The sequence below is a fragment of the Pavona decussata genome, unplaced genomic scaffold (genome assembly GCF_977016875.1).
Source record: "Pavona decussata unplaced genomic scaffold, jaPavDecu1.1 SCAFFOLD_223, whole genome shotgun sequence".
Classification (NCBI taxonomy): Eukaryota; Metazoa; Cnidaria; class Anthozoa; order Scleractinia; family Agariciidae; genus Pavona; species Pavona decussata.
This window is the reverse complement of record NW_028145628.1, coordinates 571,104-598,312: the sequence shown is the minus strand read 5'-3', so window position 1 is coordinate 598,312 and position 27,209 is coordinate 571,104. Positions and strand designations below refer to the sequence as shown.

General features: G+C 39.4%; 1 protein-coding gene across 1 annotated transcript in view; it reads right to left on the bottom strand.

Annotated features, from left to right (window-relative positions):
* The window catches only part of LOC146459011 (uncharacterized), a 38,201-nt gene that overhangs the window by 8,837 nt on the left and 2,155 nt on the right, over nt 1-27,209 (bottom strand). Inside the window, exons 2-27 of the mRNA XM_085089978.1 lie at nt 26,815-27,093; nt 25,228-25,419; nt 24,369-24,551; nt 22,809-23,063; nt 21,984-22,178; nt 21,260-21,451; nt 19,168-19,368; nt 18,565-18,813; nt 17,717-17,911; nt 16,913-17,104; nt 15,582-15,770; nt 14,014-14,259; nt 13,508-13,699; nt 12,570-12,767; nt 11,680-11,928; nt 11,320-11,565; nt 10,229-10,420; nt 9,550-9,786; nt 8,553-8,627; nt 7,157-7,390; nt 6,415-6,576; nt 4,851-5,012; nt 4,248-4,409; nt 3,445-3,873; nt 1,947-2,244; nt 339-1,149 (exon numbers count right to left, since the gene is read on the bottom strand). Of these exons, the coding sequence (XP_084946104.1) occupies nt 339-1,149; nt 1,947-2,244; nt 3,445-3,873; nt 4,248-4,409; nt 4,851-5,012; nt 6,415-6,576; nt 7,157-7,390; nt 8,553-8,627; nt 9,550-9,786; nt 10,229-10,420; nt 11,320-11,565; nt 11,680-11,928; nt 12,570-12,767; nt 13,508-13,699; nt 14,014-14,259; nt 15,582-15,770; nt 16,913-17,104; nt 17,717-17,911; nt 18,565-18,813; nt 19,168-19,368; nt 21,260-21,451; nt 21,984-22,178; nt 22,809-23,063; nt 24,369-24,551; nt 25,228-25,419; nt 26,815-27,093 (6,215 nt within the window). The remainder of the gene's footprint in view (nt 1-338; nt 1,150-1,946; nt 2,245-3,444; nt 3,874-4,247; nt 4,410-4,850; nt 5,013-6,414; nt 6,577-7,156; nt 7,391-8,552; nt 8,628-9,549; nt 9,787-10,228; nt 10,421-11,319; nt 11,566-11,679; nt 11,929-12,569; nt 12,768-13,507; nt 13,700-14,013; nt 14,260-15,581; nt 15,771-16,912; nt 17,105-17,716; nt 17,912-18,564; nt 18,814-19,167; nt 19,369-21,259; nt 21,452-21,983; nt 22,179-22,808; nt 23,064-24,368; nt 24,552-25,227; nt 25,420-26,814; nt 27,094-27,209) is intronic.

Genomic DNA, 27,209 nt, shown 5'->3' with positions numbered 1-27,209 from the left:
CCTGTTTAAACGCCCCCGACATTTGCTTCAACAACTGTGTTGAACGCATGTTGACGCAAATATTGAAACCGTTTTAACGGGCCTTTAAACGACGATCGCATTATCCTTTCGTTTCTGTTACATATGAGCAGTGCAAAACCATTAAGAATAAAAAATGTTCCTCAAATCATGAACAGGTTAGGTGTATGGTTGAACCATATATTAGAGGATTGTTTTATATCATGCCAGCTTACATCTCATCAGTAGAGGATGAATACCACATCTGTCAGACTACATGACTATTTTTTTCTTTTTTTTTTTTTTTTGCATCGCATTCAAAGAAAAGAAGACTGAATTACTTTATCATAACAGGTTCCTCCAAATAAGCACGGGAACGATTCACACTCGTCTACTTCATCCCCACAATGTTCTCCTGAATACCCTGGTGGACAGATACAAGTGTAACTGTTTATTCCGTCTTCGCACTTTGCACCATTAACACACGAGTGCCCCAAGCAGTCGTCAATGTCAAATTCACAGTGCTTCCCATTGAATCCATCAACGCAGGCGCAAGTGTAACTGTTGACTTGATCGAAGCATGTGGCATTATTCTGACAAGGAGAGCTCAAGCAGTCATTGATGTTAACGCTACAGTTGCGTCCCGTATAGCCGCTCTGACAAGTACAATGGAAATAATTTGTCATATCAGTACAGGTTCCTTCGTTTAAGCAAGGATTCTGCGCACACTCATCAATATTAATTTCACAGTTGAAGCCTGTGAATCCTGGTGAACAGATGCATGCATATTCATCAATGCCGTCAATGCACGTGCCACCGTTGGAACATCTTACATTTTGGCAGTCGTCGATGTTGTACTGACATTGGTCTCCATGGAAACCATCAGGGCACTGACAAGTAAAAGACGTCACACCGTCAAAGCAGGATGCATTATTGAAACATGGCAGCGAGGCGCAATAATCCATGTCTAAACTGCAAGTATTACCCGTGAATCCCGTAGAGCACACGCATGTAAAGTTGTTGACGCTATCATGACAGGAACCGTTGTTAGAACAAGGATTGGAAGCACAGTCATCGATGTTGTTTTCGCATTGGAGGCCATCAAATCCGTCTTGGCAATCACAGGAGTAACCATTCATTCTGTTCTCACACCTAATAAAAAAATGTAGAAAAAGTTTATCTAATGCCATATTAAGATGTAATTTAATCTCAATTGTATTTGTTTACGAAAAACTTCTGCTATACCTTTAAGACTGATCGGAAGGTGGTAGGAGTCTGAGGTGAATCATATCCATTTGTAACTCGCATCAAAATTACTCAAGCCAGCCATGACAGCGAATTGTGGAGAGTAGTATAGTGGTTCACATCAAAACCTTATGGTATCGTATTACGTGGTAATAACGTAATAGCTCATAACTTCCAACGGGAGGGGGGGGGGGGGGCGACGGGGAGCAGGGATGGCGCTGAGCGGTAAGAGCACTCGCCTCACACCAATGTGGCCCGGGTTCGATTCTCGGACACGGCGTCGTGTGTGGATTGAGTTTGTTGGTTCTCGTCTTTGCTTCAAGAGGTTTTTTTCCGAGTACTCAGGTTGTCCCCTCTCCTCAAAAAACCAACACTTCTCAATTACAATTCGATTTGGAAAGTGTCCCCAATTAGCGCTCTGCGCTAAAGACCTTGGAAATTCAATGAAGTTATTCTTTTATCATCTTAAATTTCTTAATTTTTTGTAAAACATTCAAAATTCAGCAAAAGATATTAAAATTTGATGAGAACATGGTCTTAACTTAATTGAACAACTTACATATAGCCATGTATATAACGGGGACAAGTAGATGCATCACTATCGTAAGCCTCTGATTCATATTATTGCAAGAATAATATCTGTTTATATATAGCAACAAATGATTCCCTACTAGATAATCATCCCGATTCAATAATAAACAAACCTGGCCTGGTTCATACACGGATTGGAAATGCATTCATCAATGTCGACCTCACAATGTTTTCCTGAAAATCCTTCCTGACAAACGCAATAAAATCCGTTGACTTGGTCAATGCAGGTAGCATTGTGTTTGCATTCTGAATGTGCACATTCGTCAATATTGTGTTCGCAATTTGGCCCTTTAAAACCAGCAAGGCAGATGCAGCGATACTCGGAAATTCCATCTATGCATTTGGCTTCGTTCTGACAAGGGTAAGATGCACAGTCATCGATGTTCTCTTCACAGTCGTAACCTTGATAGCCTGTAACGAAACACATGCTGTTATTTCGTTGAGATAGTCATTTGAGTCATAATTCAAGTTTTATTTTTTACAGCAATCTCTTATTTACACAAGTTTGGGGCAAGGCTTGCATAAGGGGAATTTTAATGCCACGAACGGTGTTAGCCATGGTGGTTTGAAATGCTCAAAATCAATAGTTTTTAAGGTGTGGATTGCGACGTTTTTACCGCTAAGCTACGCTACTGGTCTTCATTATATGCTGGTGTCGGCTTGATGGTGTTAGTCAATTCCGTCAACTCCCCATCTATATACCTCCCAGATTTCTTTACCTTGTATCTCCAAGTATTCTTTAGGAATCAAACATACTACTAGAGGTGCAACTCTCTGGAACAGTCAGCCCTGCAGTCTTAGGCAAGGGAAGTCTTTAAATCATTTCAAGCAATTGTTAAACCATCGTTTTAGTCAATTAAGTTAGATACACGGCATTCATGAAAACAGGTGTAGTTTAGTGTAATTGTGAGTAAGACTTTTTAGATACCGATTCAGATTGTTATTAAATATTGTTATGTAGTTGTATTTTATATTGTACCAAAACCTGATGAGTTTTCAGGCGGGTCAAAATAAAAATTTGAGTTTGAGTTTAAATGGTGCCGTATAACCAGTCGACCTTATCGCCTGATGAAGACTATCAGTAAGCAGTCGAAACGTCGTGATTTACATCTCAAAGTGACTATATCGTGAGACAAACGATAATACACTTTATTAAATAAAAGCTCTTTTGCAACAGCCTTTTTCCAGTCCAAGGTACTTAAAAAGATGCAGCGGCTGATTTTACCACAGTTAACCTTGCAAACCGAACTCCGCAAATAAGCACACAGAAAGCCATATATTTTGCTAATTCGCCCTTGTACTAACAACATTGTGTATGCAGGTTTGAGGTTTTTAGAGCTTTTCTCTGTGTTTTTATTAACATTTTAGGGTTTTCGTAAGTCAGATTAATGGTTACATGTACCAGCCACCATCGTTTTCAGTAAAGTGATCCGCTTTGCTCAAAATTTAAATAAGTCAATAACTGAATAAAAAAAAATGAAGAAAAAGCAAATCACAATTATTTTAATTATGCTTGGCATGAGGAACGCGATTAATATTGCGATTAATATATTATTATTGCGGCATCACACTAATTTATGCAATTTCAACTACAGAATCGTGGTTGCTAACCTGGTGCGCAACGGCATTCATAGTTATTTATTCCATCTTTGCAAGTCGCCCCATTTTGACACGGGAATACCAAACATTCATCAATTTCCGTATAGCACAACCTTCCAGTGTAACCTGGTTTGCATTGGCAATTATACCCTCCAGGAACATTGCTGCATAAGGCATTGCTGGAACACGGTGACGAAACACACTCATCAACATCATCTTGGCAGTTAATTCCTTGGTAACCTTGTGCGCATGTGCAGGTATAATTGTTCACCAGATCATGACATGTGCCACCATTCAAACAAGGTTGGTCTTGACAGTCATCAATGTTGATTTTACATTGCTTACCAGTGTAACCAGGTTGACAGGTGCACAAGAAATCATCAATGAGGTCAATACAAGCAAAGTTGTCTTTACAGGGGTTTGACTCGCATTTGCTTATTTCTGAAAAAAAAAAACCAAAGAAACAGAACAAAAGAAAAAATAAAGTTTTATTCCAACTAATGCCCTTTCTGAGTTTTACTGAAACGCATGAAACACTTGGGAATAAAACCTCCTTCCTGAAATTATTTTTCTCGGTGAGAGTACTAGTTTCTGTTCACTAGTACAGCAGGATTGTTGTTAACAAACCTGAACCATTATTTTAACGATTCCACAGATAAAAAATATTTTTAAAATAGATGACACTGCCCCTTCAAGCCTAAAGCTTACCACTGAAAAATCTGACTGGTGCTCAGGAAGTTAACAGGCTCCTCCACTTCGATCTTACAAATTAACTCTCTACCTCTAGCTAGTGTATTTATGCTTTATCCTCTTACCTTCACAATCCTGTAAGCTCTTCGAGCCAGGTTGGTCTGTCACCGTTGTTCCTGGGCATGGGACGCAGGTGCGACTCTCGTTATGGGGCTGGAAGGAGCGTTGGCTGCACAGCGAGCATGGAGCCAATCCAGTTGGAGAGAACGAGCCAGCTGGGCAGGGGACTGGGATCAAAATAACCACACGAACAGCTTTAGCACAGTTATTTTAGTTAAACCGAAAGTATGCGAAATAACAGTAAATGAGTGTAAGGAAATCTCAATGTAGCAATTGAGATGTTATTAGTCCTATTAAGCTAGCATTTTCTGGTCTTCATTTCAGCAGAAATCATTGCATTATAAATTCAAACTATTGTAACCATTCCTGTCAGCACATGCGTGGCTGTCAACATTTTTAGAACTAGCTTAAGCCTAATAGATATAGATATAGGTTTTTAATTCTCTAGATTGCCTTCCATTTCTGAGAGCTGCTGATGGTTCTTACACTGTCAGAATGAACTCTTGACGAAAGATGATTAGAAGATTAGTGTCTTGTCTGTTACAAAGATGCAGTGAAGATGAAACGAGAACGACACAATCTTCTCCTTTACTGATAAAAAAAAGTACCTCCACACTGCTTTGAGCTACTGGATCCTTCATTTGAGGTCGTTGTACCGAGCCTGCATTTTAGGCAGAGACGCTGTCCTTCAATCGCTTGAAAGAAACCTTTCTCACAAGGTATACAAGGCGTCAAGCCGGTAGGTGAATACGAACCAATTTTGCACATAGCTTTAAAATTAAAAAATAAAATAAAATAAACATTTAGAAAGAAGTTGCCTTGGCTAATGGTGAACATAGAAATATTGTAACCTAAAAGCTGTGATCTTATTGATGGGATTGTTAGAAATTTCTGAGGGATTTATTTTTGTTTCTTCAACAGGACATTTAGTGAAAATACGATCTTAGTTAGATGCTTCTCTTTTCACTTGTGATAAATCGGGAAATATTCTTCATTGGTTTTTCTGTGCTGAACCAATGTGAAACCAGAACTAAAGACATAGTTATTGAATAGCTAATATAACAATCTTGATGGTTCACACAAAACTTTATTCCGAGTGATTGGTCTAAACTGATTACTGTGCAGGCGATAGGACGGGCGATAGGATGGAACTCGACGTAAAAAAATTTGCGAAAACAAAAAATAATTAATTAATTAACTAATTAATTAATCATTCGACAGTATTTAACAAGCTGGTTGCTTTCATTATGTTTATGTCTTGTCTGTTTATTCGTCTCTCTTTTTTAATTTTAACCTTTCTTTCAAATTTTTGAATAAATTTGCCTCAAGTCGCCTTTTTATGCGCCGAAAGAGTGATTGACGGGCAACCTGGACTTTCACAAAAACAGACTTTGAGAAAGTTAAATTTTTGATCTGTCAAGTAAAGCAATGCCATAATTGAAGTTGGAAAGCAAACTTAGTGGCGAACAATAAAAATAACTAATGGGGGGTTCTCTTCCAAAACTATCGGCCAGATAGCATCTCTTAAAAATTTTAGTTTCTTCAAAATATCAAACTAGGAAATACTTGTTTTAAGAACACCAACTTTCCTAACATCGACCAATAGTTCCTTGACAGAAACACGCTATTGTTTTAGATTAATCCTGAGTATACCCGAAACAATTAGCTGTTATCTAGACTTTTTCAAGGTCGTTTCCTTCTCATTTTCGCTTCCTGAGTTCGACTTGTAGACATTAAGGACGGTGCCTCTTTTTGCTACCACGCATATGCTCTGCGCACCTCGGGAATTGGTCCGAGAATCTCGTGTTTCGTAACGGCGAGGCCTGTTAAAATATATTTTTTGTGCGGTTTATAACTACGCGGGAAAAGCCGGGTCTTCAAAAGAGTTATTGGAGTCCGAAATGGAAATTAGGGGCAAACAATTATTTTTGAGGGATAATTAAGCTTCAATTCGGGAAAAAATCCATATATTGTTTTGTATTTTAGCGCTTTTTAGAATTATTGTTGTTTTGTTATCTCTGAAAAATGCATGGTTACCCCCAATTTTCTTTCATGACTCTACTGTCTGGGTGAAAAGTTCTTGCTAAGATATGCCTTTCCCACGTAGTCATTAACTGCGAAAAAATACTTCTGTTTTAGCAGGCACCGTCCTTAAGTCTAGCTGTTACTTGCCTATACAGCCAGAGCGGTTGTACGTTCTGGTATCTTCAGTTGATGTTTTTGGTGGACACATAACACAGGTTTCTTGTGACTCTTGGTCTTGGTATGTTCCAGCAGGGCAGTCCTCGCACGTGCCAAGTGTGTTATTTAGGTATGTCCCAGGTGAACAGCTCACTGTGTGGAAAAAAAAAGGTTGTAAAATAATTTTGTTTCCTTTTGAAATAATTCTGGATAGGTACTGTTAAAGTAATGCAGAGTTACCCTTAATTTGGTGTTAATTTTCACTTAACATGTTGATAACTAGCTATGTAATTAAGTAAGTTAGTAAGTAATTTTTGTGTGTAATTTCCTCCGTGTCCAAGGGTTGCCTATATATCATCAAAATTCCCTTGTCCATGACAGTGTCTACGATTAACGTTAAGTTAGAAACTCTAACCATTTAGCCTGAAAGGGAGGGGGTTCACAAAGTCCTCATCCCTTTTTTTTATACCAGACAGACATCATCAAATTTGAGGAAATTGTATTTGTCAATCAGTGACAGCCAGAAAATGGTACAAAAATGACTACAAAAAGAGTCGGGCCACAGGAATCGAACCAATGACTTCAGATCGGAGGTAGTTTTAGATCTGAGACCTACAAGAAGAACTCTGGTATCGAGCGCGCTGTGTCATACATGCACTAGTAACTAAATCTCCAGGCTATACAGTCACTCATGGAAAACGTGTATAATTAATTTATTATTTAAATTAGTCACCACAGTATCCGTCTCGATAGGCTTGTCCTGCCGCACACAATCTTTCAGGTTCTGAAATGTTAAGTGACTCCTCATCTGCAGCAAACACGGTGCCATTGACATTCAAACTAAGACTGCCTTCATCAACTGCTTTCTTGATTGCACTGCCGATGTTGTTAGCGATGTTAACTCCAATCAGCCCTGCGTTAACTTTGTCCTCTTTTGTGTCATCTGTTTTACTGCCCTCGAGTAGTACTGCAACGTTAAATGAGCACTGTCACGGAGATTTTGATGTATTTTGGTCAAAACTATGTAAAGAGTAGCAGGGATGACGCAGTGGTGAGAGCACTCGTCTCCCACCAGTGTGGCCCAGATTTGATACCCGTACTCGGTGTCATATATGGTTGAGTTTTTTGTTGGTTCTCGTCCTTGCTCCAAGAAGTTTTTCTCCGGAAACTCCGGTATACCCGCGTCCTCAAAAACCAACACTTCTAAATTACAATTCGATCTGGATAGTGTCTCCAATTTTAATGCTTTGCGTTAAATATATTGACACTTAAATAAAGTGATTTATTATTAATTTTATTTTATACTTGACAAAGAACCCTTATCTAATATGAAATTGCTCTTGCTGCACTCGGAGAAAAATATTAATTGATTTTACTAGGGGTTAATAAACTATATTCAGTTTTCTTTAAATATCCTGGAAGAACTTAAAAAAAAAATGGCAAATTTTTTCATTTTGCAATCTATTACCATCCTAGCAATCTGCAGCCAAAGATAATTAATTGTAGTTTCTGTGTATAAGTGGGGCTATTGTTAACAAAACTGAACCGCTGTTTTAACGTTTCCACCGATGCAAATTTATCATTCATTCATAATCAAATTTAAAAATAGGTGATATTGGCCCTTTAAATAAGGTTGCATCCTCTTTGTCACCTCAACCAATTTGACAGCTATTTCCAAAATGTAATTTATTCTTTTTCAAATGCCGATAAATTAGGAATTTGGTTAAGATCCCAATGGTAACTAAATCGTTACTGAATAACACCAAAGCCGGTTTTACCCTTACAATCCCCCTACCCTCTAAAAGAAAACTGCTACCCCATCAGTAGCTATAGTACTTTAGGGTTTTGTTAATGACCAGAGACAGTTACCACAATAAAAAACTGGTTTGTCTCTCTGCCAAGTCCTTTCTAAAGTCCAGTTGTCATGGCTACGCCCATCAAACGGGAAAGATAATGGATTTTGGGAAAAAAGGTGTGGGCACTTCAAGCAACTGCACCTCTTTTCCTTGAGCTTTCTTTGTCTCAGCGAAGCATAACTAAAATGCTCTTTCAGGAAGCTGTTTCATTACCGTCTAAGTTCAAAGGCTGTGTAGGTGAATGAAGGACCACTTATGGCTAAGTCAACCTACCAACAATATCAAGACTTATCGTTGTTTGTGGAATGAGAGATCCTTGAGTTCCATTGTGGAGTAGGTTGGCGTCATCTGCCAGTGAAAGAGTCAGAGTCAGTTACCAAATAAATAGCGTATAGCGTGCACAACTTAAATAGACCAAGTTAATGTTGTTTAAATTAATCTTACTAACTTTACCTTTCGTTCAACTGGGGATGTTTTAACATGCTGTGTTATTGTTCAGCGAACTTCATACTCCACGTTTGGGAAAAAAATCTTAGCTACCTGCTATGATGATGATGATGATGATGATGATGTTTTGCGACAACGTCTGCATACGTGATATGTTAATAGAAAATAGTATTTTAATTCCTGCCTTTCGCGCTAAAATGTTTTTAAGTCATTGTTAAGTTCACGAGGGTGAATCAAAACATTGCAACAACAGATAATTCTCAATATTGCACCCGTCTTGCGGTTGAACTTTTGTTAATTTATTTTTGGACTACTGCGCTTTGACCATTTGTTTTAAATTATAGTTGTTGCTGATGCTAAAGCGGTAAAGAGCTACATGTGTGGTATCAAAAACAGTACTTAAAGGAAACCTCCACTGTTTAAATAAAGTGACGATAAGGTTTTGAAAATGTAATTTATTTCAAATTTTGTTGGAAAACATGAAAATTAATATTTCTTTGTCGGACAAAAAAGCATTTGATTTTCACCCATTTTTGCGTTTAAATTTTTCCGAGCGCAGTCACCTTGGATTTCATGTCGTACGACGGTTGCTCAATTGTTTTAGCGGCAATAAAGACGTCATAAAATCCAAAATGGCAACGTGCGGGAAAATTAAAAGTGAAAATAGATGATAATCGCATCTTAGTTTCAGCACACTTGAATAGTATTCTACTTCTCAAACTGAACTTTAGAATTGAGACATTTCCAAGAATTTAACGTCAAAGTTTGTTGCCAAAGTGCAGGTTTCCTTTTAGTTTATAATATTGCATTTTTGGTAACCCACCTAATGAGCGTTTTTTTCTACTTTTCACAGATGGGACCAAAGCACACGTGACCTTGACGTTGTCAGCTTTGCACTTATCTTTATAAACATCATCTTGGCAGATTTGGTGATAAATGGATCCGACCAGAATTTTAATAAAATTCTGTTTTATTTCCTCCTGTGCTTTCGGTGAGGTACAGTCTCCATTATAATAATATAAGTCCATTGCCATTCTGGCTTTGTTGGGCTGGTATACCCCTGCAAAGGTTATTGGAAAAGGAAAAAAATCAGAAATACTGACTGTACGTATACTCGTAACACTGATGCAGCTATTGAAGCCGAGAAGAGATATCTCAAACTATACATAATCCACGGGTAAAATTTCTCATTGGACAAATCATGTCACGTGGTACAAGATCGGACGACGGTTATCAGACGTTATTATCAACACATTGTAACACTGCTCAAATATGGTTATGGTGCACTGAATATTCATCGTCCGTAGTCAACATTTAGTTAACAAGTATCCTGCGGAATCTCTTGGAGTATCTCCTGACACTTACCCGACGTTATGTAGGTTCAAAGTCGCCGTAGGCACAATCGTCCCCCCTCCCCCTCCCCTCTCCCCCCGATCTAGATAGGGTTAAATTTCTGTCATTATTACTAAGCTACAAAGGTGCTACATTATCGACCACCTTACTTGTACAGTCAGGCCATCGCATCGGCGGAAGCCATCTTCCTGATGCTCCACAGCTCCATATTGTAAACGGTGGTAATCGTTGAGTAAAATCCCATTGGTCATTACAGAATGGACTGCACATTCGCCCTAGGGCCCAGTCGTCACAAGCCTTGGCTCCGTTCTTTGGAGGAGGGAGGTCCTTACAGTCTTTGGCTGAGGGAATGTTTATTTACAACAGTCATTAATTACCCTCAAATTCCAATAGCCCTTTTCCAACTCTACATTTGTCGCAGAGTCCTAAACTGCGCAAAACTACTTTTGTATATATTCTCGACCCTAGAGCCTCACGGCTTAACTAGGTCACACGCAAAGGGTAAGAAGACATCATCCCGGGATGCGTAGAACGTATGCGCATAAACAGAATGAGCAACCGACCCTCAAATTTAACCGACCATATGCGGCTTTAGTGTGATTAGAGAGAACTAAATATGAAGGGAGATGTATACTCGTTTGCAGCCAGAGGCCGTATTACTTATGTACATGTATAGATATAAAAGCTACAATAATATAAGTGCTTTAAGAAAAAAGGAAATGCATATAGTACTGATTTGGTCTAAGAAAAAAATCATAACTAAAAAACTATATAAATTCATTAAAAATCTGATGGCTATCTAAAAGAGTTTACTCGGAGTCATTGAGAATTAAAGGGGAGGTATCATGGGGTTTTTGGTATCTTTTGTTAAAAATGATCAAAAAGACCTTCAATCAGCTGCCAAATAATTCTAGAATGACGAGAGGAAAGAAATCAACTCAATTCTTGAAAGGAACAACTCGTGATACTTTCTAGCACATTTTTAAAACAAAAATGCGGGAACTTAAAAAACATTAGCCTAACATTTTTCAAGTTTCAGTCCATACCGACCTACTCTGTCTCTGGCCAGAGACTCTAATTGACAGTTTTTTTGCACTTGGGTAATAATTTATAACATTATAACAAACTTGACGATTATTTCGTTGTTTCTGCTGACAGAACATTTTTGGGTTTTGAACTAATATCCCAGCAAATTTGCATGAATTAACTTCCCCTTCAAGGACCGTTACATACCACTTACGTTTGAGCCTGAGCGTAAAACGACAGACAGCAGGTTTGTTATTGGGATTATTATCATAGGCAGTGCAAAGCACGTTCCACGTTCCCCAGTAAAACTTAGTTCCACTTTGATGACTGCATGATTCCACCAAAGGACTGTTGCTGTTGTCTTTAAACTGAGGGCTGTTCCACCTTATTACTGATTTCATCTTGGTGACAGAAACGTTTTGGTCGGGAGGACAATATACAACCTCAGGGCCCAAGTTATCTGTTATAAAGTAATAAGAACTGAGTAAAAGTACTAAAGAAATCCTATCTATTTAGTAAATCCAGGCTGAATAGCTACACTGTTTCAAATGTGAAGATAAAATAATTTACTGACCTTCCAACAAAATTTTAAAAGAGCACTCTTCTTCGTTTCCACTTGCATCCTCTGCAGTGTACACAACAAGGGTACTATTGAGGAAGTTGTAAGGTGGAATGACCCCTGGCGGAGATACTGTGATTTGTGGAGCGACGTTGCTGTTGTCCATAGCAACAGGAACTTTCCAGTTTACTAATGCGGAAGAGTTTACGTTTATACTAGTGCGGATGTCAGACGGGCAGCTTAGAAACAGTGGTGGGGTTACATCTGCGAAGAAAACGGTAAAAAAGATTAAGTCGCACTCATGCCTAAGTGGTCGACACGGTCGGAGTTGTATCCGGTTTCTCACTTTAGCATGGAGGAACTAGGCGTATTGCTATTCTCCACTGATGGGATGCTAGTCCATCGCAGGAGTAGCCCCAGAAGTATGTCGCCAGTACCCATTTATACCACTATGGAGCAAGGCTTCTTTTCCAAGGAAACAAAAACTTAATTTAAAGACCAACCTACTTGGAATAGACAAAACCTCCATTATTTTTACCTTCCGATCGACAGTACGACGTGCTAACCACTGCGCCACAGCACGTCCTCGTGGAGGATAACGAATGCTGTCTCGTAAAACTAACCAGATTCTCAGGCCAAGGTCATATGTAATATCATGTGGTAATATCATGCGCAGCTAAAAATGTTTGGTGAATTTCCACATGGGTTTGCAGAAAAAAAAAACAGAACACAAATGTATTCCTGTATTATTTAATTTACTTCTATTTATCTTTTTCAACTCTCCAAAGAAAACTTCAGCACAGTTCTAATAATAATAAGTACATTTGCATGATTTTGATGGAGTTTAGTTGATCCCTTTGCCATTAAACACCTTTATATTTACAGTAAACAAACAGACGACTTACCTACACATTGCAAGATTTCAGATTCCTCTCGAGTCCACTGTCCGTCTTTCCCACAATATGTCGCATTAATACCGCCATCATCCATAAATCCATAGCTACACTGAAAATAACAGGTGGTTCCGCTAACCGGAGATGACGTGCACATATGAGGGTAAATAGATCCAAAGATTGGCGCCTTCAGTGGTGAGCACTTCCTTACTAAAAAGTTGAAGAACATTGTCGTCAATATCACCATCATCATCATCATCATCATCACCACCGAGTACATGTACGAGATTGAGTTAGCGGTTTCGTCCTTCTCAAATCTAGTTTGCGTGATTTAGATAACCACTTGTCACACCAATCTAGTTTATAGAGTATACTTAACTTTTGTTAGGTGTACTTGACAGCAAGAGCGAGAACCCATTTGGGAACACGACTTGTTTGAAATTTCAAGGTCGTACTCGTAATCAAATCTAAAGGTCGCTATTGACGTCGTCATCTTCTTTGTACTGTCGTCATCATTTTTGTTATTGTTCTCGTCGTTTCTTTGTCGTCTTTACTGTCATCGTAACCAGTCATTATCCTTCAAATCGTCGTCGTCGTCATCTTGACTATTGAGCTTTCAAGCTGTCCATAATTCGATTAGAGCTTTAGTTTCACTGTACTTTTAATAATTTGTAATAAGTTGTTAAACATATTCGTACTTAATCTAGCCAACAGAGGATCAACATCCTCCCTTAAAGCTCGACTCCTATTTGGGGATCAATGTCCTTTGCTAACCTACCTGGAAAGGAGAGACCATTGTAGATCAAATTTGTTTGTTTGTTGTTGTTGTTGTTGTCATTGTTTCTAGGAGGAAACATGACACTCACAGGATAGTCCAGGGATGCCCTTAGCAGTTTAACTCTTGCTAAAAACCCTAGTCTCTCCTACGAGACTAAAATTCATATATTTACCGTTACAGATTGGCATTGGTTTGTCCCAGTATCCTACAATGTGCCCCTGTTTAGCTTCACATGTGATATCTTTCGCGCCAACCAAGTTGTATCCATCGTCACAGCTCATTCTACACCTTGATCCGTAGGAGTCATCACAGTCCCCAACGAAAAACCCATTCAAAGGTGGCGGTAGTCTTTGACATCGCAATACTATGTAGAAATGGTAAATATAGATTCTCGTCAGAATACTGGCTCTAGGAATTAGCGGGCAGCTCCCCTCTAATGTTACATGCATGCAAGAGGCTTCGTTTTAAGAGACGTTTTCTTTCTTTTTCTTGGTGGCAAAAATGTTTCAACACGACCAACAAGTTATCATAATGATGCATATATCTTCACATTTTAATTTCATCATTGGATTTTTTTTCTGTTCGTTTTTCATAAAGATTTTAACTTCTGTGCTTGAATGCGTTGAAGTTTCATTAACATGCATTAATTATATTAAACTTATCTTTAATCGCGCCTACCTAAAACAGACACATGGAATTTGCAGATTTTAGAATTCCCTACTTCATCACTGGCTTGGTACATGACCACATGTTTTCCTTTGTCGTATGTACTCTTCACACCACTCGTGACAACATTAGGAGCAACACCAGAGTTGTCAGTGGCGATAACTGGATCCCAAGTTACTGTTGTGTAGTTCTTTCCCCGGTCGGCGAAGCGTCTTATATCACTGGGGCAGGTTACACCAAACGAAGGACTTTCCACATCTAAAAGACAATCAAAATAAGGCAATTGTTTTTTTAAAATTCCTTTCGGAAGATAACTTTTGACTTTTGTCACGTGAGGGTATTAACTATAAATTTCAGTCCACCGTCATTGTTATCATTGTCAGTATTCGCGTCTTGGACCGACGTAAGCAATCCATCAATGGGTACAAACTTGACCGCATTCCTTTTTTACGAACTCCTCTGTTTTCTAGGAACATTTTTTGCGTCACGCTTGCATGTCGTTTTCATTATTATTCTGTTAGTTTTTTCTGCATAATTTCGTCTATTTAACAATTAGATTATTCGCTCTCAATTTCTATGCGTGATAGTTCATGAGGGCGCAACTCGAATCAGCTATCATGCGTAGAAATCGAGAGCGAATAATCTAATTGCTTTAGTATAAATCTACTAGTCGCGATCGTTCAAAACTAAACAAGTAAATTACATCTATATTTTCATCGCAGACACTTCGAAAACGCGGCGAAGCGGCCGCCATTTTGTTGAAAACCGCTGCTCACTATCTATCACAGAACAGATAGCGAGTAGCGTAGCCAATCAGAGAACGGCATTCGTGATAGAACACTACTAGTAGATTTATACTAATTTCCCGTGGTTCACTAGTATAAATTCGCGTCTTTGCATTTTTATTCATTCTCGTTTTGTGCTTTGGAGAATACAGTTTTCGGTTTTTTGGGGGTCTTCTACATCGCTTTTTTTGCCGTTTTTAAAGGCCATATAACGTTTCAACTGCATCGATAATCGCATTCGATTGATTATCGCAACGTTAAGGTATTGTGGGAAAATGTAAAAGCGCCACCTTTTTTTCCCTACGGTGGATTGCAATACAACGATAAATTGAGTGGTACAATAGATTTATTTACCAGTCATGATAAATTCAACTCTCCTCTGTGATTTTAGTCTTTGAAGATAAAAGACCCAATAGAGTAAATTGTCTTCCGTGTTTATCAGGCATGTGGGAAATTACTTTCTCAAACTCATTAATAATTCATCAAGCCAAAACAAAGCAAATCACTACCGTGAAGGAGGTTTAAAAATGTGATCTTAATTATCATAAAATTTTGTGAACTTTTGCTTTGAGTTTGTTTAAGAATTATCAATAGTTTGAGAAGTTATATCAAACACTCGAAAGAGTGTGTCATCCGATTTTCCAACACTTCGAAGTTGGTTAAAAAAACTCGGCTGCGCCACGTCTTCTCAGTTTTTGGAAATAGGAGGAGACACTCTTTCTCGTGCTTGATATATTATTTAACAATGAAAAATACTAACGATAAACAATAAACTTCAACTGGAAATTAATTAACCTTTGCAAAAACGTCTGGTGTTCTGAGACCATTTTCCGTCTCGGATGCAAGAAACTACTGGTGTACCCATCAGCATGTAGCCCTTCCGACAAGAAAAATGACACGTGGTGCCGTATTCTGGAGAGACTGCGCACGAATTTGGCGTCACTTGACCATTGTTTGGAGCTGACATTGCCTGGCAACGAACAACTATACCATATACAAAAGAAGTGTTAAGATTACGTATGACTAACACTTTTGCCAAGAGTTAGGTAGGATTCATTTATATTAATTAAATTATGTTGCATCGTATTTAGACTATTTAAGTTAGTGAGTCAGAGTTAAGTGCTAAGTTATATAAAATTTATTCCTTTGCATTTTAGTCTTAGTGAACCGGTTTTAATTCCGGTTAATTCTTTGCATTGCTTTCAATGACTGTCAATTCAATAAATCGTTGGTCTACCGACCGAACTGCAATGACATCAAGTGGTGGGTTTACGTAATTGTGGTGGCATTTGCGGCAATGTTAGTATGGATCAAGAAGTTTGGCTGACCTCAAGAAAGGTAATGGAAGGTGTTAGTTATCGCGTTTTAAAATGACAGATAAAAATTTGTGTCACAAAAGAGTCGATGGTATTGACTGGTTGGATTTTAGCAAAAGAGGACTTTTTACGGGTTTACATAGCTCCATCTAAACACGAGGGGGGTGGGGGCTGGGAGAATTCATGACAGGTATTTAAATCCAAGACGCAGTCGAACCAATCAAAATTTGCGTTATAAAAATCAAAATCAAGTCGAAATTTGTGGTAAGCGTCAGCAAGCCCCATGTAGATGACGGCGATCCCAGCTATTAATCCTCGTAAAAAAATGCGTATTTTGTCGTCTCCGCCTGAGCTCCCTCGACGAGGTTCTTCTTTCTTTTGCTTTTTTTTTCTTGGGCTCAGGGGGGGAGAGATAGATAAACCCCGATCAAAATTTGGGAAATTTTTTCTTCATTGCCTTAACAGTTATACTTGAAATTACTTTGGGTGTCTTGCGAAAGCTTTGAAATGTTTTCAAATTGTGCCGGGAGATACAGAAAGCGTGACGTCACAACCATGTTCACATACTCTCATCAAACACACCTATCGACCAATGAGAGGTCCAATGAGAGCGCTCATACTATCTCTAATATTTTATAAATCAATATAAGTAGCACTAAGGTTGGTGTGACGATTGGCGCATTAAGATCCCCGCTTTGGGCTTAGTGGTCGTTACAAACACATATACACAATAAGACGAATCCTGTCTATGAAATCATAGACTGATATGGTCTTTAGATTCAGTTAACTTACTAATTCTATCCTACCTACCATCACACTGTAGCGCTTGTCCAGACCACGTGCCATCTGCCTGACAGATTCTCTGGGCTGATCCACTTATCTGTCGATAACCGATATCGCAGTACAAAAGGCATTTGTCACCAAAAACATTATGCGTGGTACCAGCTCCACAACCTGACTGGACACTGTGTGGAGGAGGTTGGAGTCGAGGACACCTGACCACTGAAAGGATGACGGCAAAGTGATGCACGCGTGACGATAAAACTACACTGCGAAGTTGCAGGGGAAGGACGGAACAGAGAGGCTTTCTCCCTCTCAATCCTCCCTCCCCGAAAAGCATAATCTTTGCAACATGATATTATCATCACTTTTTAAAGAACGATCATTATATTTTAACAGCTTTTGACTGGCTTCGGCAGTTGCAGGAGTCTCTTTCACCCTATCCCCGTCACCCAAAGGGTTGTGGAAGACCTGGAAAGGGATAATCATTATTGGGATTTTATTTATTTATCTAATACTTTATATTTGGAAAGAACACACCAATCATTATACCAATCGCTATTACGGATACCCCGATAATACGGACAGCAGCTAAATCCCTGGCAAAAATAAATAACAGATGTTTGACTGAAATAAACTCCCGTAATTACGGACTCTCGCTATAAAACACGCTAACTCGTTTAGGGTGTCAGCAATAAAGGGAGTTGATTGTAGTCTATATATACCAAATCATTCCGGCCAGTCGCGGGCTGTAAAGCAACCCAGAGAAATGGCAGAGCGTCGCGGCTATTTTTGCAGGATTAACACTAAAATGTATATCCCAGTATTACGTACATTCACATTTGGCCTCATTTCCAGTCCAAAATCCTGTTGAGCTATCAATATTCTTTTCACAAACTCGCTTTGCCGAGCCTACCATGCTGTACCCAACGTGACAAGTGAAGGAGCATTCGGAGCCAAACATGTTGTCTTTGGTACAAATTTTGGTGCCTCCAGCGGGGGCGAATAACCTGGGTGCACATCGGACCACTGTAAAGAAGAATCAGTTAAGAACAACAATGAAACGGTGCTTCTTACCATCATATATATTGAGCCCATATTTTATTCTAAAGAAAAGTAAACTGTAAGCTAAGTTCTATCAAGACTTATGGAAGCAAGGTGTTTTCTCTCAATGGGTAAACTCAAACTTTGGGCTTTCCTACCAGCTCAAATAAGGAAAAGTCCTCCCACTTCATTTTTAAAAGTAAGTTAAAAACGTTCTTTTTTTAACTCTTTCTAGACCAGCGGGATTCTACTCGCGGCGACTTTAGTTACGTTTCGTTCAATTTCGCTTCAAGATGGAGGATTCGAGGTGGCCGCCATTTGGTAATCATTACGTAATTACAATATCATATAACGTCATAACCTCAAAGATAACATCTTTGGACGTACTATCTATCCTCGCAGCCTAACTGTCATGGCTTCTATACTTGTGAAGTTATGGAGGGGGAGATGATTGTAATTGGAATTATAAAATAGTTCTTCTCGTGTTCCCTTTAACTTAGTGAGTAGTATCATGTGTTGTGCAAATGACATAAACGCAATAACAAGAATTCTAATCTTGGTTGTTGCAAATTGTCTCGCGCGTAAAAACATCGTACATTAAAAGATTTTGGTTATAATTTGTTAAAGAATACACCCACCTGTAACAAGAATGTTAAATTTGCATTCCCCGATGTTTCCTGCTTTATCAGTGGCTCTGTACCGAACAGTGTGTTCACCGGCTAAGAATTTCTCCCCAGGCCCCTTTCGCGGATGCGTAACGTTGGGAATAAATCCAGAGTTATCGGTAGCCTTAGGAGGAGACCACATGACTGTTGCTGACATGGTACCTCGGTCAGCGGTTACTACCCTATCCGCGGGACAATTTGTAAAGGTTGGACCTAAAACGTCTTAAAAACAAGAAAGAAAAAAAATCAATCAATCAATCAACCAATGGATACTATCAAACCATTTTATTACTGGTAATTTTTTCCCACAAAGTGCTGACACTTGCGAATACCGCTGGCCAAAGAGCCTGAGAACTGTGGGTATGAGATTACACTAACCGAAGAAGTCGTGTTCAGCGCGAGTAAATTTCTTCTCATGTTGGGAGTACGTAGCTCTTAGAACGGCTCACATGATTGGCTCCAAACATAACAGAGTAGCAACAAACCAACAACAGAAGTAATGGACCCCAGCCCTGAAACAAGCAGTATAAAATTCTGGCTACAGGTACGACATCAGTACCAAACACAAACACATACCCAAACAGTAAGGATTTCCCATGGGAACCCATTCCTTACTCTGAGCGCAAGTCTTAAGCCCAGGCCCCTGTAGTTGATAGCCTCTCTTGCAGGTAAAGCTACACTCGTTTTTGTAATCAAAGATAGCCCTCGAGTTTCCGCATTTGGGTGGATTCACAAGAAGTCCCTCTGATTTAACGGCAGTAGGAACGCATGTCACAGCTTTAAATCAACAGAACAACAGTTAATTTCCATTTATGATATAGTATATTATACTAGTGTATTATAGCATATGGTATAGTATAGTATAGTAAAGTAAGCATAGTATCTAATTGTACAGTATAATTAACAATTACATTACGAGCTCGAGATTTCTATCGCGTGATAGCTGATGAGGGTGCAGCCCGAATCAGCTATCATGCATTGAAATCGAGAACGAGTATAAGTCTACTAGTCGATCAAAACTAAACAAGTAAATTACCTATTTACTCATCGCAGACACATCGAAAACGCGAGGAAGCAGCCGCTATTTTGTTGAAAACCGCTACTCATTATCTATCACAGAATAGATAGGGAGTAGCGTAGCCAATCAGAGTGATAGAACACTAGTAGATTTATAGTATAGTATAGTATAGTATAGTATAGTATAGTATAGTATAGTATAGTATAGTATAGTATAGTATAGTATAGTATAGTATAGTATAGCAGGGCAGGGCATGGCAGGGCAGGGCATGGCATGGCATGGCATGGCATGGCATGGCATGGCATGGCATGGCATGGCATGGCATGGCATGGTATGGTATGGTATGGTATGGTATGGTATGGTATGGTATGGTGTGGTGTGGTGTGGTATGGTATGGTGTGGTATGGTATGGTATGGTATGGTATGGTATGGTGTGATGTGGTGTGATGTGGTGCGTTATGGTATGGTATGGTAAGGTTTATAACATAGCGCGCGTGCATCCTAATCTAATTCCTATTGGCGTCATCATGGTGCATTTCTCAACAAACGCACGGCTGTGCGTCCATCCGATGACGTGTGCAAGTCAGATGGGCGAAGGATGTGCGCGCTGTGTTATTAAAAAACTTTTACAGAGAGAGAACAGCATAAAAAATGTATATTTATAAGAGCTTTAAGCTTGATGAAACGTTAAGATTAAACCAATATGAGAAACCATTTTCGCCTTTTTTTTTTTTGTACAGAGAATTTTGCAATTAATCGGGAACACAACCTGTTTTCCAAGAATCATTTACTTTATTTTCACTATGTTATAAAAGAATTGTTTCATGCTTTTAGCTGTGCGTATATCGAGTTATGGATGCACTTGGGAAGTTTGGAGAGCACTCAAGAAGCTAGAGTTGCTCTCGGCTACGTCTCGAGCAACTCTTACGCTTCTCTCGTGCTCTCCAAACTTCTCCGCGTGCATCCATAACTCGATATGCGCACGCTAAGCATGAACCAATTCTTAAATGGTATGGTATGGTATGGTATGGTATGGTATGGTATGGTATGGTATGGTATGGTATGGTATGGTATGGTATGGTATGGTATGGTATGGTATGGCATGGCATGGCATGGCATGGCATGGCATGGCGTGGCATTGCATGTCATGGTATGGTATGATATGGTATGGCATGGCATGGCATGGCATGGCATGGCATGGCGTGGCGTGGCGTGGCATGGTATGGTATGGTATGGTATGGTATGGTATGGTATGGTATGATGTGGTGTGGTATGGTATGGTATGGTATGGTATGGTATGGTATGGTATGGTATGGTATGGTATGGTATGGTATGGTATGGTATGGTATGGTATGGTATGGTATGGTATGGTATGGTATAGCAATGCATAACCTACCGTATTCTATTACACTCTGTCGAAAATTCTGGTAAACTGTGCATGCATCATGTCGGTGAATAGTCATGAAAGGGAAACAAACATTTGGGGGTATCTTTTCCCGGTGGGGCGACAAAATAAGAGCATGAAGGTAGTCATACTCTTGACTGCACTGTTGCGCAGAATCCTTACGTTTTGGCTGTATCAGCCGTTTGAGGTATTAACACGACAAACACGAGTACAAAACATGTAGTTAATCCTAGCTGGTTCTTTACCTTGGCACTGAAGCAGGGTACCAGACCACTGTTGATTTTCCTGACATGTTCTTTGTCGAGATCCTCCGACTGCTTCATATCCCAGCATGCAATTGAAGAAGCAGGAAGTGCCATAACTAGAGGTCGGGTTGCTGCATCCGTACCCAGTCTTAACCGCGTGATCAGGAGTATCCAAGGAGGGACATTCGATAGCTACGGATGGTTGAAGACACGAACAACTAAATAAATTCAAACGTGAGAAAATATATAACAACAACAAACAAACCTTAAGCTGCAAAAATCAAATAATGTTAGTAAAATAAATCTAATAAACTAAAATTAAACCTGAGGAACCGATATGAAAACTAACTTAAAAAGCGCGAAAAAGGTTCGAAAATCTCTTCTTGAGCTCAAGTTGTTAGTCCCTTCAAGATCTCTATCAAGGTTTAGCAGTATATGTTTTAAAGGTCCCGTTTGCATTGGCTTAAGCTCCCATAACTTACGCGGCTCAAGTGCTAATTTACCTCCATAACGTGTCTTAACAAACATTCAATCTTCAGTTTGATTTGAAAACTGGACTTTCATAACAGTTCTGCTAAACATAAACACTTGTCGAGGAAAAAGTGGATGTGAAAACATTACTATTGGACCTGGTAAGTTATTAGGACTGTCGATAAACAGACCTGTGATCGGAAACAAAAATTGGCCATTTTGACAATGCTATACACCCATTCCCTTCATGTACCTTCACAAACTGTTGCTGTTCCTGCCCAACGTACTTCATTTGTTCCCAGTACCTTGTCGCATGTTTTGACAATGGATCCTTTTAGTATATAACCTTTGTTACACTGCAAGCGACAAACGCTACCAAACACGTTACCGCACACGCCGGATATTAGCCTTGCATTTTCAGGTGGGATGAAAAACGGGCATCTGAGAACTTAAATGAGTAAAAAATCAGATTGGAAACAATTTCCAGATTTGCCGTTAACAGTATATTTTCATGACTAATCAGCTAAACCATTATACACTTGCATGCCCACGGTATACTGTTAAAAAATTGAAATGCGTTATTCATTCAACCATTCCCCCACCTTTTCATTGACTGCAACATCAGGAATGGAAATGTACCATAGCTACTTCATATATTACCTATTAATCGCAATTTGATACAGCCGTGACCGTGAATAAAACAATTAAACGTGTTTATGGTAATCATGTCACTGCAGTGAAGTGATGCATTTGTAGGATATAGAGTAACTGGTTACATTGCCGAGGGTAGTCAGTGAAATCTCACAAGAAAATTGGCGATAGCCAGGAATTATTAGGAAATAATTAATCCCCAATTTGGAAAAAAAAATCCACACATTGTTTTGTATTTTAAGCTTCTTAGAACAATTGTTGCTTAATAATCTCTGCAAAATGCGTGGTTTTGTTTTGGATTTCAAAATGCCTTTCTAAAAACTGCTTCCCGTATAGTATATACTGGGTTCTTTTTATCTATTAGATCATATAGCATACCCCCCAAATGTGGTGATTTAAAAATAAAGCTCGAAATGTCACCATTTACCTTGGACATTGACTGTGAAGAAACAGTACTTCGTATTTTGTGAAGGATCTTTCGCAGTGTATATCACAGTATGGCTTCCCTCAGGGAACTCGTGCGGTGACGTCACATCTGGTGTTGCCGTGACATTAATGTGAGTAGGATCATTGTCAGTAGCTCTGACTGGTGCCCAGGTCACCGTGGCTGTAGTTTTCCCTTTGTCAGCGAAGACTGTTCGCGGTTTTGGGCAGGTCTTTCCAAAGGAAGGTGCCTGTGAATCTTAAATATCGGCAAACAATCAATCAAAGAAACAAATATAAAAGCATACAATTTTTGAACGAAAGTAAATTTACATTTATACCTTAACGGTGGATTAGCCAGTTAGTTAAGCTTCTTAGTTAAAGGCCGCGGGTTATGATTAGTACATAGTTTTGTATTATATAAGGCAGCTAGATAATTAGCTGTTTTCATAAATTATTTGGAACAATGAGTAAATTTTTTTTTTTTACTAATAGTCAGTTAGTTGAGTAGTTCATTATTTATTTCAGTTAGTTGGTCAGTCGGTCCGTAAGGTAAATAGATAAATATAGTTTCCAACTGGTCATGGTCCTTTTTAAATCGAAACTGTAACGAAGCCATTAGCTATGGTAAAGTGGAAATCGATCGCCGATAGCCATTAAAACACCCAGACAGTTTGAGTCAAAGTTTCCTGTCTAAGGAAACAACACAGTAGTAAAGCGATCAACCCAGCCTTGAACCCCTAACTCTCAAATCGAACATCCGATGCAGTATCACCGTTCCTCCTAATAACCTTTAAGCCGATTAAGCCAGGATCCCACGGGGAAAATAATCTTTGGAAAGTTTTCTGCCACAAAGATACTTGCTCTTGTACAAGTGACACGTGACACCAAATATTATATATGTTTTATACTAGTTTAACTTTCGACAGCGGAGAAACGCATGAAAACAAGGCGAGGTCCCTAAGGCTTTCTTTCCCTCGTTCTGAAAGATGCGGCCTCTTACGAGAAGATGAGGCGAGAATTGTACGTAGAACAGCATCATAGTTTGAATGTATACTAAGTCAAAAAAGAAAGAAAATTAAAAGGAGATGGTGCGTTGGACCGTGGGTAACACAGGTACGAGTGTAGGCTCCGAGTTCGGCTTGGACCCCTTCTCTTACCTTTGAATGCATACAAAATTTTCTGAGACGAGTTATGCAAACGGACAAACTTTCGCATATGACATTGTTTCCTTCCCACATAAAAACTGGCTCGCAGGTTTTTCAGCATATTGTATTTGTCACTCTCTCTCCGCTGTAGAAGCTCTTTTAACAGAAAAAAAGGAGCAAAATGTCTGAAATGGGTAGAAAATCGGAAATGGATTGTCTCCGATCCGCCAGACGCAAGCACTCCTCTTTATTTCCCTCTCCTTACTGGGCTTCACTCAAGCGTAAAAGTGGCCTTTGTAGAGCTAGAGGCTGTGCATTTGTCACATAACAATTGGGCAAATTTTTTGCCTGTGCCTCAGCAAATAGAACTTTTCACAGAAAATGTGCTCTAGGCAAGTAAAAAAACCCAAACTTACCTAAACAGTAGAAGCCAACTTGTGTCCAGTCCCCGTTGTCACACGTGCTTAAGGCAGGGCCTATTAGCTTGTATCCTGGACTACATTTGTAGGCACATTTTTGACCATGTAAGGGATTTGTTTTGCAGATTTCAGGAGTGATATCACCTTTATAGGGTGTATGCAAGGGTGTGCACCCTTTGACTGAAATGACAAAAATTGTAAACGGTGTAGATTTTGAAGCCAAAAGACTGAAACTTAGCTTGAATAAAGCAAGCAAACTTGAAGAAAAAATATTTTTCCAACTTTAAGCGTGTTTATGGAAACATGCACCCCCCAGACTTTGACAAAAAGTAGGTCGTTGCATTCCACAATATTTCTTGTTTTTCTTACTAATTTTGGCTGTGATCAGACTGGTTAATTTTGAACGAGATCGATCTGCCCCAAGATTATTGGTATCTCACAGCAGGTGCGTAAGTGACTCACCCCCCCCCCCCCCTTCCTTGAAAAGCCTTTGATCAATGGTAGTGGATAAACTTAAGTTCCAGTAGCCTCCTTTGCAGACGTTGTTTGTGTCGGTCCCATTCTCCCTCCTCAGCAGGAGGGAGAACGAGACCGACACAAGCAACGTCTGCAAAGGAGGCTAAAGTTTCAGAGGCAGTTACAAGAATGTACTTTTTACTTATAATAACTTTTGGTTAAATATTTCTGCTTACCATGGAACACTTCTTACAACAAATTTGACTAAATTCTTCTTAATCTCGTTGTTTTGAGAACTGTCACTCTTAATATCGCACCGTACTTTATTCCTCCCACCAAAACGGCTCCATCTTGGGGGCTAACAGCATATGTATCATTCACAGTTGAGCCTTCTTCTCACCTTGGCAGTTTGACGTTGCATTCGGGTACCACCTGCCATCATTATCGCAGCGAGAAGATGGAGAACCGGATATCTTGTAGCCTCGATTACATGTGACCGTGCAAATTGTCCCAGACTTCACTTTCGATAGCCCGCTACAAGAAGAATATCCGTTACTAGGAGTGGGCCAGTTGCTTGCGTCACATGTGATTGCTGTAAATAAAAATACAATACCGGTATAATTTGTTGAATTCTCAGCAACAAGACTTTTTAAATTCTTCGTCATCTTCTGGTTTGTACATCTTTGTTGAAGTGTGTGAAATTTTCGCGCAAAAATAGTTGTTGTTCAACACCAGGAAGTTTGAACATTACAGATCCTAGCAGTACGCAGAACAGTACACGTGTCACAGGGAGGAGGAGGCGAAAGGATTTTTCCCGCGCGGCTTTGAAATTATCAGAAACATGTGAACACGCGCTACCAATTTTTTTCACAAATTTATTTTGGAATAAATTGGCGAAGTTGGTCATAATTCATTGAATTTGAATTTTCGGAAGCTAGAAAATAATAAACACTTGGCAATACTAGATTGTACGCAAAAGATGTTTCCTTTGAGTCCAGCAAAGAGAAATGTTGACGTCTCATGTTTTCAAAATGGCGGGCCTGGTGCATCTTAATTTGATCCACCGTTTTTGATTTCTTGATTCGGGTAAAACCTAAGATAACCACCAAAATTGGTCAATAAAGGAATGAAAATGAAAAAAGTGATATAAAAATATGACATTTGTTGTAAAAAGTTACTTTTCGTACATTAGAATTAGAAACCTGCCTATCAGAAATTGGCGGCCAAAGTGACATGAATTAGGTAAACTTTTACCTACCATACCAAACTGTTTCCCGATAAATTCCTGCAAACGCCATTGATCATGAGTCTCTTTTCGTTTTGCGAATATTAAAAACGTTATAAACATTCAAAGTCAGACTGATTTAGTTTTCTATTTTTTGGTCAAATTCAGTGAGTTAATGAAGTGTTTGAGAAATCCACAAATCCATGCTAGTGGCTCCAAGACGGCCAAAGTTTGGAAATTATGAACATCTCTCGAAGGAAAAATCTTTGGAGTGTGACTCAACCTTCAAGGTTAATTGTCAAAACTTTGCTCTCGTAAGTTTGGCGGTCTCTACAAAACGCGCTCCAAATCTTCATCAGCTCACTAGATATCTAGAGAATCTGACCGCCGTAATTGAAGGCCATGGCTTCGATCCTCGTTGGGGACTGAGATCTTTTGTTGGCCCGCGCCTGAGGCTATGAACATCACATCTCAATATTATCTTGGTATGGACTACTGGAATCCATAACTAAAATGGGTTGGGGGGGGGGGGAGATATTTTTGTAGAGATAGTTAAGCAACAATTATAGTCTAAAAAGTAGGAAAATACAAAATACCAAGAGCACTTGCTAAGTTCTGCTTTCTCCGAATAGTTTTAAACCACGCATGTCCCTGTATTAGTAGGCACCACCCATAGAAACCCGTCAGTATCTCGAAATGCGCAGAAACAAAAGTAAGCACCGTCCTTAACAAAAGGCATGTCTAAGGGAAGAAAAATCTTACCAGTACACCTGTTTGAGTCCTCAGGATTGCTTTTGTAACCAGGATGACATTCACATCTTTTCCCGCCAACAATGTTTATGCAGCGGTGGTCACATTCTCCGTTATTATACATACATTCATTGCAATCGACTGTCGCGGTGTTTGGACCACTGCATCCCCTGCCTCCGTGCTCAGGAGGTGGATTGTTACAGGAACGGCTTGCAGTGTTGGACGGACCAGAGCAGGGATTGTTGGGCCACCCATGTGGAACCCAGGCACCCCACCCACCGTGTGTGGGGGCTATGAATGAAAGGAAAGGTTGAGCCTGCTTCTTAGGAAGCGGACGATTGTAACTAACAGGGAAATGGATCCGATGACTGAACAAAAAATAGCATTTTCACGGTCTACATGATACC